At 35.7% G+C, this 19,059-nt stretch overlaps 2 protein-coding genes across 2 annotated transcripts in view; both read right to left on the minus strand.

Moving 5' to 3' along the window:
- LOC128923475 (protein PFF0380w-like) overlaps positions 1-2,380 on the minus strand; it is a 40,813-nt gene extending 38,433 nt beyond the window's left edge. The window contains exons 1-2 of the mRNA XM_054235741.1: positions 2,288-2,380; positions 2,078-2,228 (exon numbers count right to left, since the gene is read on the minus strand). Of these exons, the coding sequence (XP_054091716.1) occupies positions 2,078-2,228; positions 2,288-2,380 (244 nt within the window). The remainder of the gene's footprint in view (positions 1-2,077; positions 2,229-2,287) is intronic.
- LOC128923437 (uncharacterized) overlaps positions 1-19,059 on the minus strand; it is a 489,012-nt gene that overhangs the window by 317,750 nt on the left and 152,203 nt on the right. The gene's annotated exons all lie outside the window — the stretch shown is intronic.

The following is a 19,059-nucleotide window of genomic DNA, read 5'->3' on the forward strand; positions in this document are numbered from 1 at the left end:
CATTTGTTCTTGGCTACTTTTGCTCATTTTGTACTTTGATTTTTTTTTCAATAAGGCAATCAACATTTTCTTGGTAACACCCATGTCAATCAAATGCATTGGATCCAATGGCACTTGACTGATCATATTTAAAAATATTTTTCATTTCATTTAAAATTTTCAAAAGTGCACGCAGATTTTATAAGACATTCTTGCATCTAATTGCCATTTCCTAATTTTTTAAAGAAATGTTCTTGCTTTCGGAATTTCGTCATGAATTTCACAATTAAAACTGTCTTCAATTGTGTTTTCAAGAATGGCGTCATGACGCTATTCTACCGCGTCATTTGGATTTTCGCTACCACTTAAAAACATATTCATCACGCTTCCTCTTCACTAATCTTCTCATGTGCCTTTTAGAATAACTCATTTTTTATTGATTATTTTAATTAATTTATATATTATAGCAATTACACTTAAATTTTTATAAATTTTTGTTCAACACTCACAATTCAAAACGACACGTGTTCACTTGCAGCCTTTGTTCTTTTTTGTGCTCATTAACATATCAAGTGAATATACGAGTATTAAGTCGTCATTCGGCAAAGCAAAACTTCGTGCCACCATCTAGTCAAATTGGTCTAGATAAAAAGTAGATTTTTCTATCTATCTTTATACCACTGATTTTGTGTTATAGGACCAATGCTTTTTGCATGGTACTGACAAACTTTATTTACACACACAATCGAACATATATTGAAAATTAAATATTTTTATGAAAATACACACATATATACACACACGCATAAATGAATATACAAATGGGTGAATATGTATGAAAAATCGCTAGAAAACTACGACAAACCACAAACTAACGTATAAATACTCAAATTAATGTATTCACATCCAATACTAAGGGCTCCCACACAAAATCACCAATTCTCTAAATATTAAAAGACACACAAACCGCATAGAAAACGCAAACACGTCTGAACACTTCGAAACACTACAATCGAATGAGTAGATAGCCAATATTTAGTACCTGCCGACGACGGCCTTACCTCACGGTGCTCAAAAAAACAGCGGATCAAATCAATGCGATGATTAGCGCCCCGAATATGCAAAGCATTATTCGGTACCAATTGACGTGTGGAATGAACACACTAACCACCTTGGTAGGGTTCGAGGACTATCTAAAACCTCTGCCGTACTTTGGGTCCGGCACCCGGTTGCAATGCAATTCCACATTGAGTGAAAAAGATCACTCTCCCCGCATTCGGGTATTAAACCACAACCACCACGATACTCCCCGAGAGGCCAGTCCGCAAATTGTAGGTTGGAGCGAACTCCAAGGGCTCCTACTCCCCGTGGTACCAGAATTAAGTCTCCGGTCAGACCTCCTAGTTGAAACTACTACCAGTTGAGCTTCCATACTGCTCTGGACTGGTGACCAGGGGTTCTCCCATTCTCTCATCCAATACACACACAGTACACACACCATTCACACAAAGAAACTATCTTTAGTTTCCAGCTAATTGTCTTCGCCGCTTAAACACCTCACGCTCAAACACACCAAATAACTCTAACCGTTCGGCATCCCAACTAGTGGAGATCACACCACTGACATCTAACCGTCCATCAGTCCAACTAATCCCCATACCCCCAAGGTCCCTAATGTCCGAGTACATCGAGCTTTCAGCAATAACATGCACCCAATCCTCAACACGCGCCCCACACATACATTCCATTCCATCAGAGAGGTGCCTATAATTTATAATAATGATTTCAAAAATAAAAAAAACAATTCCTCAGATAATGATTTCAAAAATTAAAAAAGAAATAATCACATATTCAGTAAAAAAAAATCTGTTTTTATACTAAAACTAGATAAACAAAGTCAATAGTGTTAAGTATATTAGTTATTTCCGATTTTTAGTTTATTAACTGTGGTCAATCTATACAGCCTTTTTTTTAACAATGTGGAGGCATTTCGATAGTTGCTTATCGGGCTTTTCTGACGTCGCCGACAATCCACCTGTTATTAAAAATAAAAGAAATTGAAGAATATATTTAAACAAAAATTAATTTATATACGTACTTATAATCGCATCATACAAGGAAGTATATTTTTTGAGGCCAATCATGCCATGGAAGCCGCCTACATTGACTTCGTTGCACATAGTTCTGGAGATAATTTCCTCAAAGTGCTTTTCAGGATCCCCCTTTAATAAGTGTTTTATTGCGTTAATCTGAAATGTTCATTCAAAATTATTAGTGGAATTTACAATAATTCAATTATTAAACTTACATATTCATTGGTGTTCACCTCATTTATGGCGTTATTGACGCTTTCCATTTCTTCAATGGTTTTTATAGGGAAGAGTTTGCTCAAATTCCTCATATCTGCGTCTTTATTAGCAAGAACGCTTAATTGGGCGCCTTGCTTTGCCTGAACTTCCATCATTTTTTTAAGGTAATCTGGAAAATAATCATTTTTTAAATTATTTGCATCAAAATTTTATTTAAAAAAATACCTAGCATGTTGTCAAATTGGGTGTTCAAATCGTCAATTTTAGCCTCCAAAGATTTGCAACTTTCACAAGTTTTGTTATTGCTATTGCTGTTGGGGAAGTTGGTATTATTATTGGTTTTGAGATAGTTGTTGTTATTGCTGCTGCCGCTATAGTTTTCGGAATGAATTTGCGAATCATCTATAGAATTATTTTAAAAATTATTAATCCGTTATGAAAAGTTAGAAACAAAATATACTCACAAAATATTATTTCATTCTCTTTGAAGTCTTATCTGATTTGGTTTTTGCTGAGTCATTTTCATATAAATATTTGGTTTTTCATACTCTCGAAACAAAAGTTGCTAAAGAGAGTATTATAGTTTTGTCCACATAACGGTTATTTGCAAGTCCTAAAACTAAACGAGTTAGATATAGGGTTATATATACCAAAGTGATCAGGGTGACGAATAGAGTTCAAATCCGGATGTCTGTCTGTCCGTCCGTGCAAGCTGTAACTTGAGTAAAAATTGAGATATCTTAATGAAACTTGGAACACGTATTCCTTGGCGCCATAAGAAGGTTAAGTTCGAAAATGGGCGGAGTCGGACCACTGCCACAAAATGGCGATAACCAAAAACACATAAAGAGGTAAGACTAAGCCATCAATAAAGTTAATAAAATTTGGAACATAGGATCGCATTAGGAAGGGGCATATTTGGATGTAATTTTTTTGGAAAAGAGGGCGTGACCCCGCCCCCAAATAGGTTTTTTGTATATATCTTGCAAACCAATAAAGCTATATAAACCAAACTTTCTGCAGTAGTTTGTTTTAGCCACTTCTTAATACGTTCCAAAAATGAAAAAAATCGGATAATAACCACGCCCACCTCCCATACAAAGGTTAGGTTGAAAATTACTAAAAGTGGGTTAACTCACTAACGAAAAACGTCAGAAACACTAAATTTCACATAAAAAATGGCAGATGGAAGCTGCACTCAGATTTTTTTACAAAATGGAAAATGGGCGTGGCGTCGCCCACTTATGGGTCAAAAACCATATCTCAGGAACTACTCGACCGATTTCAATGAAACTTGGTTTTTAATAGTTTACTTACATCCCAATGATATGTTGTGAAAATAGGCCAAATCGCTTCACAACCACGCCTACTTCCTATATACCAGAACTTTTAAGACAATCTGAGTCGATTACTTTACAATATATAAAGTAAGTACTAGTGAAGATATCGGTGCAGAACTTTGCACAACTATTATGTTTATAGTGTGGCAGCCCCATTCTAAAAATCGCCGAAATCGGACCATAGGTTTTTAAGGCCCCATATATCGAACACGAGGACTTCTGTGCTTCTAACCTAATATTATGGTTTCCAACTTTCAATGAACTTGATACAATATATATGACAAGTTAATTGATTCTAGTGGGTGTAATATATTAAATACAATGCTGAGCATAAATGGACCAAATAGCGTGTACTAATGCTTTATCTTGGGCATAAACGTGACTCACTTTGAATTATGTCATTATTTGTAAAAAATATTAATCAATTTCAAATGTGTCGTTTTTTCTGAAAAATGCAATATGAAAAATTTAATTAATATTTCACTAATATCGTTGTAATACAAAATATGTCGTTCAATCTTAAAAGAGAATAAAACCTTTTCACAATATGTGTTGTAACACAAAATATAATAATATAAATAATGCTGGCACAACTAAGAAGTGTCGTTATTGTGGTAAAAAAATAATGCAATATAACAAGTTGAATAACGTCACATTTTCATTTCACGGTTAATTTTTCTACGAATCAGAATGCAATTTTTATACAATTTGGGCAATGCGCTCATTCCCTGCAAGACGGGTAATTTTCAGCTAATATGTTACCGTTATGTTCCTCTAAACATTAGCAAAACTTTATTATACTCTCGCAACAAAGTTGCTAAAGAGAGTATTATAGTTTTGTTCACATAACGGTTGTTTGTAACACCCAAAACTAAACGAGTAAGATATAGGGTTATATATACCAAAGTGATCAGGATGAAGAGTGGAGTTCAAATCCGAATGTTTGTCTGTCCGTCCGTCCGTCTGTGCAAGCTGTAACTTGAGTAAAAATTAAGATATCTTGATGAAACTTGGCATACTTATTTCTTGGCACCAAAGGAAGGTTGCTTTCGAAAATGAGCAAAATCGGAACACTGCCACGCCCACAAAATGGCGAAACCCGAAAACACATAAAGTGCCATAACTAAGCCATAAATAAAGCTCTGGAAATAAAATTTGGTATGAAGGATCGCACTATGAAGGGGCATATGTGGTTGTAATTCTTTTGGGGAAGTGGCCCCGCCCACAAATTGGTTTTTTGTACATATCTCGGAAACCAATAGAGCTATATAAACCAAACTTTCTGCAGTAGTTTGTTTTAGCCACTTCTTAATACGTTCCAAAAATGAAAAAAATCGGATAATAACCACGCCCACCTCCCATACAAAGGTTAGGTTGAAAATTACTAAAAGTGGGTTAACTCACTAACGAAAAACGTCAGAAACACTAAATTTCACATAAAAAATGGCAGATGGAAGCTGCACTCAGATTTTTTTACAAAATGGAAAATGGGCGTGGCGTCGCCCACTTATGGGTCAAAAACCATATCTCAGGAACTACTCGACCGATTTCAATGAAACTTGGTTTTTAATAGTTTACTTACATCCCAATGATATGTTGTGAAAATAGGCCAAATCGCTTCACAACCACGCCTACTTCCTATATACCAGAACTTTTAAGACAATCTGAGTCGATTACTTTACAATATATAAAGTAAGTACTAGTGAAGATATCGGTGCAGAACTTTGCACAACTATTATGTTTATAGTGTGGCAGCCCCATTCTAAAAATCGCCGAAATCGGCCCATAGGTTTTTAAGGCCCCATATATCGAACACGAGGACCTCGGTGCTTCTAACCTAATATTATGGTTTCCAACTTTCAATGGACTTTATACAATATATATGACGAATATGTAGGCTCAAATTGTGTATTATATAATATAAATAAAATTAAATAAATAAATTGCGAGAGTATAAAATGTTCGGTTACATCCGAACTTAGCCATTTCTTACTTGTTTTTCTGTTACTTTTGTTCGAAGCGTGGGAAAGAAGTAACACTATGCCCCTACTCGTTCAATTCTCTTCTCACTCTATCCAATTACATTTTGTATAAGTGGTCCCGTTCTACGATTACATTCATATTTGCCCCCTATTGGTCAAGCTTTGACAACTAACAGTCTGTTAATGGCATCATTTGTTTTCCTATTCGGCATGTTATATATGTATATGTTACCTTTGCTAAAACATATGTTAACACCTATGTTACCTCTTTTTGCCCTAACAGATAACAAAAAAATAATTTTTGGTTTCTTTTTCTTTATTTACTTACTTTATATTACAAATTCAAATGCTTATTTAGATAGATATACATATATAAAACTTAAACAAGTTAAACTTATTATAAAATTGTTACAATTACAAGTATTTTTTTAATTTTTAGTAACTATACTATACATTTATGTTCCAATTTAATAATTTAAATATAACTTATTATATTTTTAACCTAAATATACATATGTAAGTACATTGCCGCATAGAGGCGATAGGATTGGCGATAGGATGCCCAACAAATGCTTCAGAAATGTGTGAAATAATGCCCATAGGAAAAACGAAATGTGCTTTAAGATTTTGCTGCTTTTTCAATATTATATATACTTAAAATTGGATTTAATACCGAAAATAAATTTGCAACTGTTGAAGCATTTTGCAAATGTCAATGCACATTTGTCACACCAGATTTAATTGCCGATTGTACATAAGTATAAAAACTTGACCTTAAGCTACCAGGCCAACCATCCGATAGATCCTCCAATATTTTTTGTCCCGCATAAATCCTCCAATCGTTTTTGTAGTTTACAAAGTGGTGAGCTGATTCTAGCGCCGATATGTTGCATTTCGGTTGAATATAATTGTTGTACCGCCTGGTCTGCTGCCAATGGATGTTCTGCAAATAATTTCAAATAGACGTCCTAATACATACAAGTATTCTTAAATACACTAAATATTGCACTCATTATTGTATTTAGAACAAGATCCATATCAAATATGTTACTAACCTGAATATATGCATGGGGTTCGCTCCTCAATATTAGTTTGTCTGCAAATATATAAATTACAGTTATAAAAACATAAAAAATTAAATACAAATCGATGTACTTACATTTTTAACCGTTTTCTATGTACTTATTCTATAAATAGAAATAAATAAGTTAATTTGTATAATGACAAATTTTTTCACAAAATGGCTATTTTTCCACAATGAATTTCTTCTTCTTGAAAAACCAAGTGTATTCTTTTTTTCCTTTCTTAACATGTTATTATATTAAGATGCTTAAGCTCCAGTTACCGATGCTTGACTTGACTCAGCTTCGAAAAATTTGGCTTGGAAAACTTAGATGCAGTTATACTTCACACAACTTCAACTTCAGCTGTTATTATTATAGTTTCTGGGTAGAGTTGCCAGATGTTCAGATTTAGCTTTAAAACTAAGTTTTTTAAATTAAAATATCACCAAGATTGAAGATTTTAAAACTAGTATACAAAAAAATCTTCACTATTAGGAAATCTGTGAACACGTGAAGATTTTCTGTTTGGAAGAAAACTCTTTAATAAATATATGAATATAGCTTTGAGCAGAATAGCACAAAAGAAACGTGCACGCGTAGTTCAGTTTTTCGATATTTAGAATTGTTAGAAGTTGTAATAAATTGGAGCCAGCCAAGCGTATAAATGATAGGTGAATAAATAATTTATTCAAATTGTATTTGAACATTTACAATCAATTTTTCATTACATAAATTCGCAAAATATTTTTTGCTGAGCAGATCACCACAAATTCTTGGAGAGATTCGCAATAGTTATGTTTCTGTTGCAAAAATTATCCTCATATCGAACCTATTTGATTTGATTTGTTTATTGCACTTAAAGTTAAACAAGTATTTGCGTTATAAATAAAATAAACGATTTTTTTATTAAACACATTAAAAAATAATTGTTGTGAAAAAGGTATTTTCCTCTGAATTATCTTATTTTTTCTTTATTTGAAGATTTATAAATATTAAAGATTAGAATTTTAACATATTTAATTTTACACGAAAACATTCAGGCAACACTGGAATAGTGTCATAATGAGAATGAAAAGAGAAGCAGTGAGAGAGGGAGAGCAGTACAAATGTCAACGTAACTTAGAGTTCTAAATTCAACAGACTTTCAAGTCAAGTCATGCGTTCGGTAATCAAATACATGCAAGGCCCATTAAACGGATCTTTTATGTGACAGTTCTCAAGTCTCTCTAGGTCAAGTCAAGCATCGGTAACTGGAGCTTTAGAGTGGCGATATTTTCCCTCGTTCTAGCTTAGGGTTTCTCCTATTCAATTGGAAATTGTAAACTAATGTAAAAGTTGTAGTTGTATTTGTAAACAGCTGGAAAAGTTTGATTGTGTTTGTGCAGTCTCTTACCTCCGTCTTGCAGGGTTTATGCATACTTAAATACAAAAATCGTGTTTTCTGAGTTATGACACTATTCACGTAAATGAACGATATGTTGGTTCATTTGTTGTGTTTGTGCATAGTGTGGGTTTTTTAAACGCAGATGTTTTCAAATAAATGGCATCGGCCATTATAGGTCATAAACCATATCTCAGAAACCACTCCACCTATTTTAATGAAATTGTATATACTATTTTCATAACAGCATGATGACACGAACGGATACTTTCCACAAAACTCAAGTTTGAATTCCATTTGATTCGTTGACTATATAATAAATATATTAAGAACCAATCAAAATGGCGAAATAAAACTTTACAAAAATACTGTATTTGAGCTGCGACATCACTTGTGGAAAAATTGTCGAGATCGGACTATAACTTTTCAAGGTCCCTGATATCGAACCTGAAGAACTGAGTGTCTAGGGATAATTTTTCACCGAAAATATTAGTAAACCGTATCGACTTGGATACAGTGTATTTTGGTGGTGAAAATGAGTGAAATCAGTTCAGGGAATTCTCCAGCCCCATATACTATACATGATGATTTTCGTTATTCTAGTGGACTTTATGCCGAATACATGCTTATAATTGTGTTGCCTTAATGAAATTTTAATCAATAAATTGTGAGAGTAAAAAATGTTCGGTTGTACCCGAACTTAGCTTTTCCTTCAATTATTTGTATTGTTCAACTTCAATAATTATTTAGGGAGTTTCATATATATTTTTATACTCTCGCAACAAAGTTGCTAGAGAGTATTATAGTTTTGTTCACATAACAGTTGTTTGTAACACCCAAAACTAAACGAGTTAGAAATAGGGTTATGTATACCCTAGTGATCAGGGTGAAGAGTGGAGTTCAAATCCGAATGTCTGTCTGTCCGTCCGTCCGTCCGTCTGTGCAAGCTGTAACTTGAGCAAAAATTAAGATATCTTGATGAAAATTGGCACACTTATTTCTTGGCACCATAGGAAGGTTGCTTTCGGCAAAATCGGACCACTGCCACGCCCACAAAAAGGCGAAAACCGAAAACACATAAAGTGCCATAACTAAGCCATAAATAAAACTATGGGAATAAAATTTGGTATGAAGGACCTAACCTTTGTATGGGAGGTGGGCGTGGCCCCGCCCCAAATAGGTTTTTTGTACATATCTCGGAAACCAATAGAGCTATATAAACCAAACTTTCTGCAGTCGTTTGTTTAGCCACTTCTTAATACGGTCCAAAAATGAATCGGATAATAACCACGCCCATCTCCCATACAAAGGTTAGGTTGAAAATTACTAAAAGTGAGTTAACTTACTAACGAAAAACGTTAAAATTACATCCAAATATGCCCCTTCGTAGTGCGATCCTTCATACCAAATTTTATTTCCATAGTTTTATTTATGGATTAGTTATGGCACTTTATGTGTTTTCGGTTTTCGCCATTTTGTGGGCGTGGCAGTGGTCCGATTTTGCCGAAACCTTCCTATGGTGCCAAGAAGTAAGTGTGCCAATTTTTATCAAGATATCTTATCGGTTAACTCACTAATGAAAAACGTCAGAAGCACTAAATGGAAATGGAGAAATGTCAAATGGAAGCTGCACTCAGATTTTTTTACAAAATGGAAAATAGGCGTGGTGTCGCCCACTTATGGGTCAAAACCCATATCTCAGGAACTACTCGACCGATTTCAATGAAACTTGGTTTGTAATAGTTTCCTTACATCCCAATGATATGTTTGAAAATAGGCCAAATCGCTTCACAACCACGCCTACTTCCTATATACAAGAACTTTGAAGACGCTAAGCACTAGTGAAGATATCGGTGCAAAACTTTGCACAAATACTATGTTTATAGTGTGGCAGCCCCATTCTAAAATCGCCGAAATTGAACCATAGGTTTTTAAGGACCCATATATCGAACACGAGGACCTCGATGTTTCTAACCTAATATTATGATTTCCAACTTTCAATGGTCAAATTTATATATATAAAAATGAAATGGTGTATAGTTGTAACGCTAAAACTCGAAAACGGCTGAACCAAATGAAATACTTCCTTTGAGGGATTTGTTTGTTATTACCACGCGCAGGTCATTCTTAAAATCAGAACAAAATATTAAGGGGCGTGGCACCTCCCATACAAATTGAATTTTTCAAGTCGAACATCTTCAAAAGTGCTTAAGGTAGAAATATGAAAATTGGTACAGAGCTACAGGATAACAACACCACTCTCACCTATAAAACCGGGGGCTATCGAATAAGGGGGCGTAGTACCTCTCATACAAACTAAATTTTTTAAGCAGAATATCTGTGATAGGGTTCAAGGTAGGGACCTGAAAATTGGTATAGACCTATATGGTATCAAAAGCCTCCTTACACATAAAAGAAGGGGTAATCAGAAAAGGGGGCATGGCACCTTCCATACAAACTGAATTTTTCAAGGTGAATATCTTCAAAAGTGTTTAAGGTAGGAACATGAAAATTGGTATAGAGCTATAGGAAACAACACCATTCTCACCCATAAAACTTGGCGTTATCGAAAAAGGGGGCGTGGTACCTCCCATACAATCTTTAATTATTTTGGTTGTTAATCCACCATATATTTATCTCATTTTCCACCTAGCACGACATTTTGGTTGTTTCTTGCTATTTTTGTTTATTTATCGGTGACAGTAGCGGTTATATCGTAATTTTGGTTGTGTTACGTGCTATTTTTTGGCGAATACCGAATGTACATTGAAATTTATCATTCAATTGATCTGCTTCCTTAGTTTAATTAATTGATTTTTGGAGTTTTCAGAGATAAGTTATTGGTCCGTAAAACTTTATATGAACTTTATGCAAATGAATGATCATTTCCAATTAGATATTTGTTACGATGCCAAGAATCAGTACGTATGGTAACACTTCTCGGAGTTCCCAGGCCGCAAGGAGAACACGAAATAGCAGAGCACGTCAAAGGGAAAGTGTTATTGAGAGGGTATCACTACGAAATAGACTGCTGGAGAATAGCACGCAACAGTTAGAATATGTCAACCAGACATACAATCAGCATGAACGATTGAGAAGAAGTGAAGTTCGTGCTCGCCAAAGTGATGAAGTAAGATCACAACATTCGATTATTCGACGACAACAGGGGTAACATCTTTCTTTTGTGAACATTGAACGGGCAGGTTTTCGATATGATCCAAACATTCAATATAGCGCATCTGTTCAAATCGGTCAGATGTGAGCAGTTTGTCAATATTGCAATGCAGTCAAATTTCAAAATGAACCGCCAGGGTTATGTTGCGCCGGGGGAAAGGTTAAGTTGCCAGAATTGCTTCCACCACCACAGCCATTGTTCCAGCTGCTTTACGGTGAATCTCCTCACTCGAGCCATTTCTTAAAGCACACTAAAATGTACAACGAATGTTTTCAAATGATGTTTTCAAAAATTGTAAATGAACAAAACTACAATCCAACGTTTAAGTTATTTTTGCCAAACAATATTCGACAGAAACTACAGAGCTTTACTCCAATTATACAGGTTCATGGGCAAATATTTCATCTCGCTGGATCGCTGTTGCCGCATCCAGATCAAGAACACAAATATCTCCAAATTTACTTTCTGGGAGATTCACATGATGAAGTAAATCGGCGTTGTGCTATCTTCAATACAACGAAAAGAGAAATAATCGAACAATTGCAGCAAATGTTACCCGAACACAATGGCCTCATTAAACTGTTTACAATTTCGTTGGAACGTATGCCAACAGATGATCATAGTATAATCATACAAGCGAACAAAAGACCAACAGTGGCACATGTGAAAGGCAATATAATGCACCTACAGTTAGCGAAATATTAGTTGTTGTTGTTGGAGAAAATTTGCAGTGGCGTGATATTGTTATCAAATCAAAACGCACTAAAACGGATAAGTGAGACACATCGGTCTTACGACGCAATGCAATATCCGCTCATTTTCTGCCGTGGAGAAGACGGATATCACTTAGGATATAAGATGATAAATCCGGTGAATGGTTAGTAAAAACAATTTTTTGTTTGCTACTTCATATAGGTAATTTAAGCTTTTCGGTGTCGAGACAAATAAAAAAGTCAGTTCAATGAAGTTTTACGCATATCGAATGATGATTCGCCAAAACTATGACAACCACTTACTGAGATATGGACGGTTATTTCAACAGTATGCAGTTGACATGTACGTTAAAGTTGAGACAGAACTAATTAATTACATGCGATACAATCAGTCGAAGTTGCGATCTGAAGAGTATATTCACTTAAGAGATGCAATGAATGGTGATGCGGATATTACAGATATTGGTCGACTCTATATTTTTCCATCGACATATGTACATTGGCAGTCCTAGACACATGCATGAGTACTCCCAGGATGCGATGACTTACGTGCGCAATTATGGACGGCCGGATTTGTTTGTTACATATACTTGCAATCCAAAATGGCCAGACATTACGAATCTATTGCATCCCGGTCAATCACCAAGCGATCGCCACGACGTTACAGCACGCGTGTTTAAACAAAAATTCAGATGTTTGATGGACTTTATTAAGAAACAACGTGTATATGGCACTGTTCGATGCTGGATGTACTCAGTGGAGTGGCAAAAGAGAGGTTTGCCCCACGCACACATTTTTCTTTGGATGGTGGAGAAAATTACACCTGACCAAATTGATGACATCATTTCCGCCGAAATTCCTGATGTTGAAATAGATCCAGAGTTGCACGAAGTGGGGATGGCCAATATGGTTCATGGGCCATGCGGAGAACACGATCCATCTTCGGTTTGTATGTCGGCCAGTAAATGCAAAAAACGCTATCCCCGTGCTTTTATTTCGGAAACTCAAACTGGAAACGACGGATACCCTCTCTATCGGCGTCGCTCACCCGCTGACAATGGCAGAACATTCATCACTCAATTGAAAGGAAAGAATTTCGTGGTTGATAACACATGGGTCGTTCCATATTCGCCAATTTTGTTTAAGGCAATCAAAAAACATATAAATGTTGAGTATTGCAGTTCAATAAAATCAATTAAGTATGTTTGCAAATATGTCACCAAAGGAAGCGATATGGCGGTTATTGGCGTTGAACGAGATGAAATTAGCAAATTTCAAATGGGCAGATATGTGAACTGCAATGAAGCAATCTGGAGAATATTTTCATTTGCAATTCATGAACGCCATCCTACTGTTGTGCATCTGGCAGGTCATTTGGAGAATGGCCAGCGAGTTTATTTCAACGCAGAGAACATAGTACAGCGAACGGAAATACCACAAGCAACCACTTTAACAAGTTTCTTTGCAACTTGCGCGAGAACATTGCTTTACTTGGAGATGCCTCGGAATTATACATGGAATGCATCGTCGAAGAAATGGTTGCGCAGGAAGAACTGCCATCCGGTAGATGGTTACCCAGGTGTTTTTTCAACTGATGCATTGGGAAGAATTTACACAATCCATCCAAAGAACGATGATTGCTTTTACCTACGTTTGCTTTTGATTAATGTACGCGGTTCAACTTCATTTGAATCATTGAGGACTGTAGATGGTACCATTTGTGCAACATTTCGAGAAGCATGTCAACAATTGCAATTGCTTGAACACGACAGTCACTGGAATCAAACGCTAGCGTATGCAATAGCTTCTTCACCAGCCACTGTAGTTCGTACACTTTTCACTATTATAATTTCGACATGTCAGCCTTCAAACCCGCGTCTATTATGGGATACGTACACAGATGACATGGCAGAAGATATTTTTCATCGCCTGCGATTAGCGCCGAGAAATGTCGGCTTATAAATGAACGCTGACATCTACAATGAAGCATTAGTCCTTATTGAATATTTATGTTTACTTATGAGTGGAAAACTATTGATTGAAGTTCATATGCCGGCACCAAGTCGTCAAACAAGGGATTTAGTGAGTCGCGAATTGGAACGCGAGCGAGCTTACGATATGACTCACTTGCAACAACAAGTACAAACAAATGTTCCACTGTTGAATGAACAGCAAAGCAGTGCGTACAATCAGCTAATAAATGCTGTAGATAGTGGAAACGGTGGCATATTTTTCCTCGATGCGCCCGGCGGGACTGGCAAAACGTTCCTATTGTTTTTAATACTAGCAGCAATACGTTGTCAAGGTGGTATTGCATTAGCTCTTGCATCTACCGGGATTGCTGCAACACTGTTAGAAGGTGGAAGAACGGCACATTCAGCATTAAAGCTTCCATTAAACTCGCAAATACACGAAAGTCCTGTTTGCAATATTTCAAAGCAATCAGCAATGGCACAAGTTTTAAAAAAATGTAAGTTAATCATATGGGATGAATGCACAATGGCCCACAAACGATCATTAGAAGCACTCGACCGAACACTGAGAGATTTGCGCTACAATAATCGTTGCTTTGGAGGAGTGATGATATTGCTGGCGGGCGACTTTAGACAAACACTTCCCGTGATTCCAAAATCAACAGCGGCGGATGAGCTAAACGCTTGTCTGAAGTCATCGCATTTGTGGAGGTTTGTTAAAACCATATCATTGACCATGAATATGCGAGTTTTGCTGCAAAACGATAGAACTGCGGAGGTTTTTTCAAAAGAGCTGCTGCGAATCGGAAATGGACAAGTTCCGATAGATCCTTGCAGTGGATTAATATCGATTCCAACTACGATTTGCCAATTCACATCTAATAAATATGTACTAATCAGTAGTGTATATCCAAATATTGCTCAAAATTATGGTAACTACGATTGGTTAAGCACGCGCGCAATTTTAGCAGCAAAAAATATGGATGTCAAAGACTTGAATTGGACGATTCAAAATCAAATTCCGGGAGATCTGCGGTCATATAAATCAATCGATCGCGTTGAAAATGAAGACGAGGTAGTAAATTACCAAGTGGAGTTCTTAAACTCTTTGATTCCGCCTGGAATGCCGCCCTATAATTTGCGTCTCAAAGTTGAGGAATGCTTACTTCCCCGAATTCCATTAACTTCAACAGATTTGCCATTCCATTTCAGACGTTTGCAGTTCCCAGTGAAACTTGAATTTGCGATGACAATAAACAAGTCACAAGGGCAGTCGCTGGAAGTATGCGGCATAAATTTAGAAATGTCTTGCTTTTCACATGGCCAGCTCTATGTAGCGTGTTCTCGTGTTCGAAAACCTTCCTCACTGTTTATTTACGCCGCGGAACAGAAAACCAAAAATATCGTGTACTGTGCAGCCCTAAACTAAATATGTACTAAAATTATATATTTTCGAGACTCGATTAAAACTGGTAAAAATGAATGAGAATACAGTATACTCTCGAAAAGTAAATCGATTGGTATTTTGTGTAATTTACTTTTTCGAATAATTTACTTTTCCAAATATATACATAAATTATATGTTTTTATAATATTAAATGCATTTTTAAACTTAAAAAATTCATTCATTTATTTGCTTCAATAAAACATATGGATTTACATACATACATATGTATTTACTATGAAGAGAAAAAATCTTGAGTATTCTTTTGTTATACTCTCGCAACCTGTTGCACAGAGTATCATAGTTTTGTTCACATAACGGTTGTTTGTGTCACCAAGAAATATAAGAGTTAGATATGGGGTTATATATACATAAATGATCAGGATGACGAGTAGATTTGAAATCCGGATGTCTGTCCGTCCGTCTGTCCGTCTGTCCGTGCAAGCGATAACTTGAGTAAAAATTAAGATATCTTAATGAAACTTGGAACACATGTTCCTTGGCACCCTGAGGAGGTTGCTTTCGAAAATGGGCAAAATCGGTCCACTGCCACGACCACAAAATGGAGGAAACCGAAAACCTATACAGTGTCATAACTAAGCCGTAAATAAAGTTATGAAAATGAAATTTGGAACATAGGATCCCATTAGGGAGGGGCACATTTGGATGTAATTTTTTTGGAAAAGTGGGCGTGACCCCGCCCTCAAATAAGTTTTTTTGTATATAACTCGCAAACCAATAAAGCTACATAAGCCAAACTTTCTGCAGTCGTTTCTTTTAGCCATTTCCTTATACAGTCCAAAAATGAAAGAAATCGGATAATAACCACGCCCACCTCCCATACAAAAGTTAGGTTGAAAATTACGAAAAGTGGGTTAACTCCCTAACGAAAAACGCCAGAAACACCAAATTTTACATAAGAAATGGCAGAAGAAAGCTGCACTGATATTTTTTTGCAAAATGGAAAATGGGCGTGGCGTCGCCCACTTATGGGTCAAAAACCATATCTCAAGAACTATTCGACCGATTTCAATGAAATTCGGTATATAACACTTTCTTGACACCCTGATGACACGGGTGGAATATGGGCGAAATCGGTTCACAACTACGTCTACTTCCCATATAACCCAATTTTGAATTCCATCTGATTCGTTCACTTTATAATGTATTCATAAGGAACCAATGAAGCTAGCGGAATAAAACTTTACACAAATACTGTATTTGAGCTGTGACATCACTTGTGGAAAAATTGTCAAAATCGGACGATGACTTTTCAAGGCCCCTGATATCAAACATGAAGAACTCAGTGCCTAAGGTTAATTTTTCACCGAAAATATAGGTAAATCCCTCAGATATTTTAATGTAATTCATTCCCTCTGAATTTTTTTCTTATAACAGTTTCTCTCTGTACCTGAAATGGTAAAAATCGGGTCATAACTTCCCCCAGATCCTATATACCTAATTATAAGTAATATTAAATTAAGTGATCGTATAGTCTTCGATACATTGTATCTTGGTGGTGAAAACGAGTGAAATCGGTTTAGGAATTACCTCAGTCCCCATATACTATTTATGATGATTTTCGTTATTCTATTGAACTTTATGCCGAATATATGGGTCGAATTGTGTTGTCTTTATAAAATTACATCAATAAATTGGGAGAGTATAAAATGTTCGGTTACACCCGAACTTAGCCCTTCCTTACTTGTTTTTTTTTTCTTTTGCAATATATTTTCTGACCATTTTTGTACAATTCAAAAAGTCTGACACCTGATTTGCATCGTTTTCATTTTTAAACCAGTGGATAAAGTAGGAGAGTTTATTTACTAAAAAGACGCGATAAACAAGAGAGTAAGTGTTTTTGCAACATCGGAAAAAACGCTGCTTGCTTCGTTTCGAATTTTTTATGACACTCTCTGAAAAGTAAATTAAAAAATTTACTTTATGCTAAAAAATTTACTTTTTCGAGGTGTATGTGTAATCTTAAAGGTGATTAACTTTTCCGCGATTATTTACTTTCTGAGAATTTACTTTTCGAGAGTATACTGTAGTACAAACTTAATTTTATTAAAAAAATTTCACTCGGAAGTAATTTGCAGAACCTGCCATGTTTTTATACTCTCGCAACAAATGAGAGTATTATAGTTTTGTTCACATAACGGTTGTTTGTAACACCCAAAACTAAACGAGTTAGATATAGCGTTATATATACCAAAGTGATCAGGGTGAAGAGTGGAGTTCGAATCCGAATGTATGTCTGTCCGTCCGTCCGTCCGTCCGCCTGTGCAAGCTGTAACTTGAGTAAAAATTAAGATATCTTGATGAATCTTGGCACACTTATTTCTTGGCACTTGCTTTCGAAAATGAGCAAAATCGGACCACTGCCACGCCCACAAAATGGCGAAAACCGAAAACACATAAAGTGCCATAACTAAGCCATAAATAAAGCTATAGAAATAAAATTGGGTACGAAGGATCGCACTATGAAGGGGCATGTTTGGATGTAATTTTTTTGGGGATGGTGGGCGTGCCCCCGCCTCCAAATAGGTTTTTTGTATGTATCTCGGAAACCAATAGAGCTATATAAACCAAACTTTCTGCAGTTGTTTTTTTTAGCCACTTCCTAATACAGTCCAAAAATGAAAGAAATCGGATCATAACCACGCCCACCTCCCATACAAAGGTTAGGTTGAAAATTACTAAAAGTGGGTTAACTCACTAACGAAAAACGTCAGAAACACTAAATTTCACATAAGAAATGGTAGATGAAAGCTGCACTCAGCTTTTTTTATAAAATGGAAAATGGGCGTGGCGTCGCCCACTTATGGGTCAAAAACCATATTTCAGGAACTACTCGACCGATTTCAATGAAACTTGGTTTGTAATAGTTTCCTTACATCCTAATAATATGTTGTGAAAATTGGCTAAATCGCTTCACAACCACGCCTACTTCCTATATACCAGAACTTTGAAGACGATCTGAATCGTTTACAATTTATAAAGTAAGCACTAGTGAAGATATCGGTGCAGAACTTTGCACAAATACTACGTTAATAGTGTGGCAGCCCCATTCTAAAAATCACCGAAATCGGACCATAGGTTTTTAAGGCACCATATATCGAACACGAGGACCTCGGTGCTTCTAACCTAATATTATGGTTTCCAACTTTCAATGGACTTTATACAATATATATGACAAGTTAATTGATTCTAGTGGGTGTAATATATTAAATACAATGCTGAGCATAAATGGACCAAATAGCGTGTACTAATGCTTTATCTTGGGCATAAACGTGACTCACTTTGAATTATGTCATTATTTGTAAAAAATATTAATCAATTTCAAATGTGTCGTTTTTTCTGAAAAATGCAATATGAAAAATTTAATTAATATTTCACTAATATCGTTGTAATACAAAATATGTCGTTCAATCTTAAAAGAGAATAAAACCTTTTCACAATATGTGTTGTAACACAAAATATAATAATATAAATAATGCTGCCACAACTAAGAAGTGTCGTTATTGTGGTAAAAAAATAATGCAATATAACAAGTTGAATAACGTCACATTTTCATTTCACGGTTAATTTTTCTACGAATCAGAATGCAATTTTTATACAATTTGGGCAATGCGCTCATTCCCTGCAAGACGGGTAATTTTCAGCTAATATGTTACCGTTATGTTCCTCTAAACATTA

This window comes from Zeugodacus cucurbitae, chromosome Y (genome assembly GCF_028554725.1).
Source record: "Zeugodacus cucurbitae isolate PBARC_wt_2022May chromosome Y, idZeuCucr1.2, whole genome shotgun sequence".
In the NCBI taxonomy this organism is placed as follows: Eukaryota; Metazoa; Arthropoda; class Insecta; order Diptera; family Tephritidae; genus Zeugodacus; species Zeugodacus cucurbitae.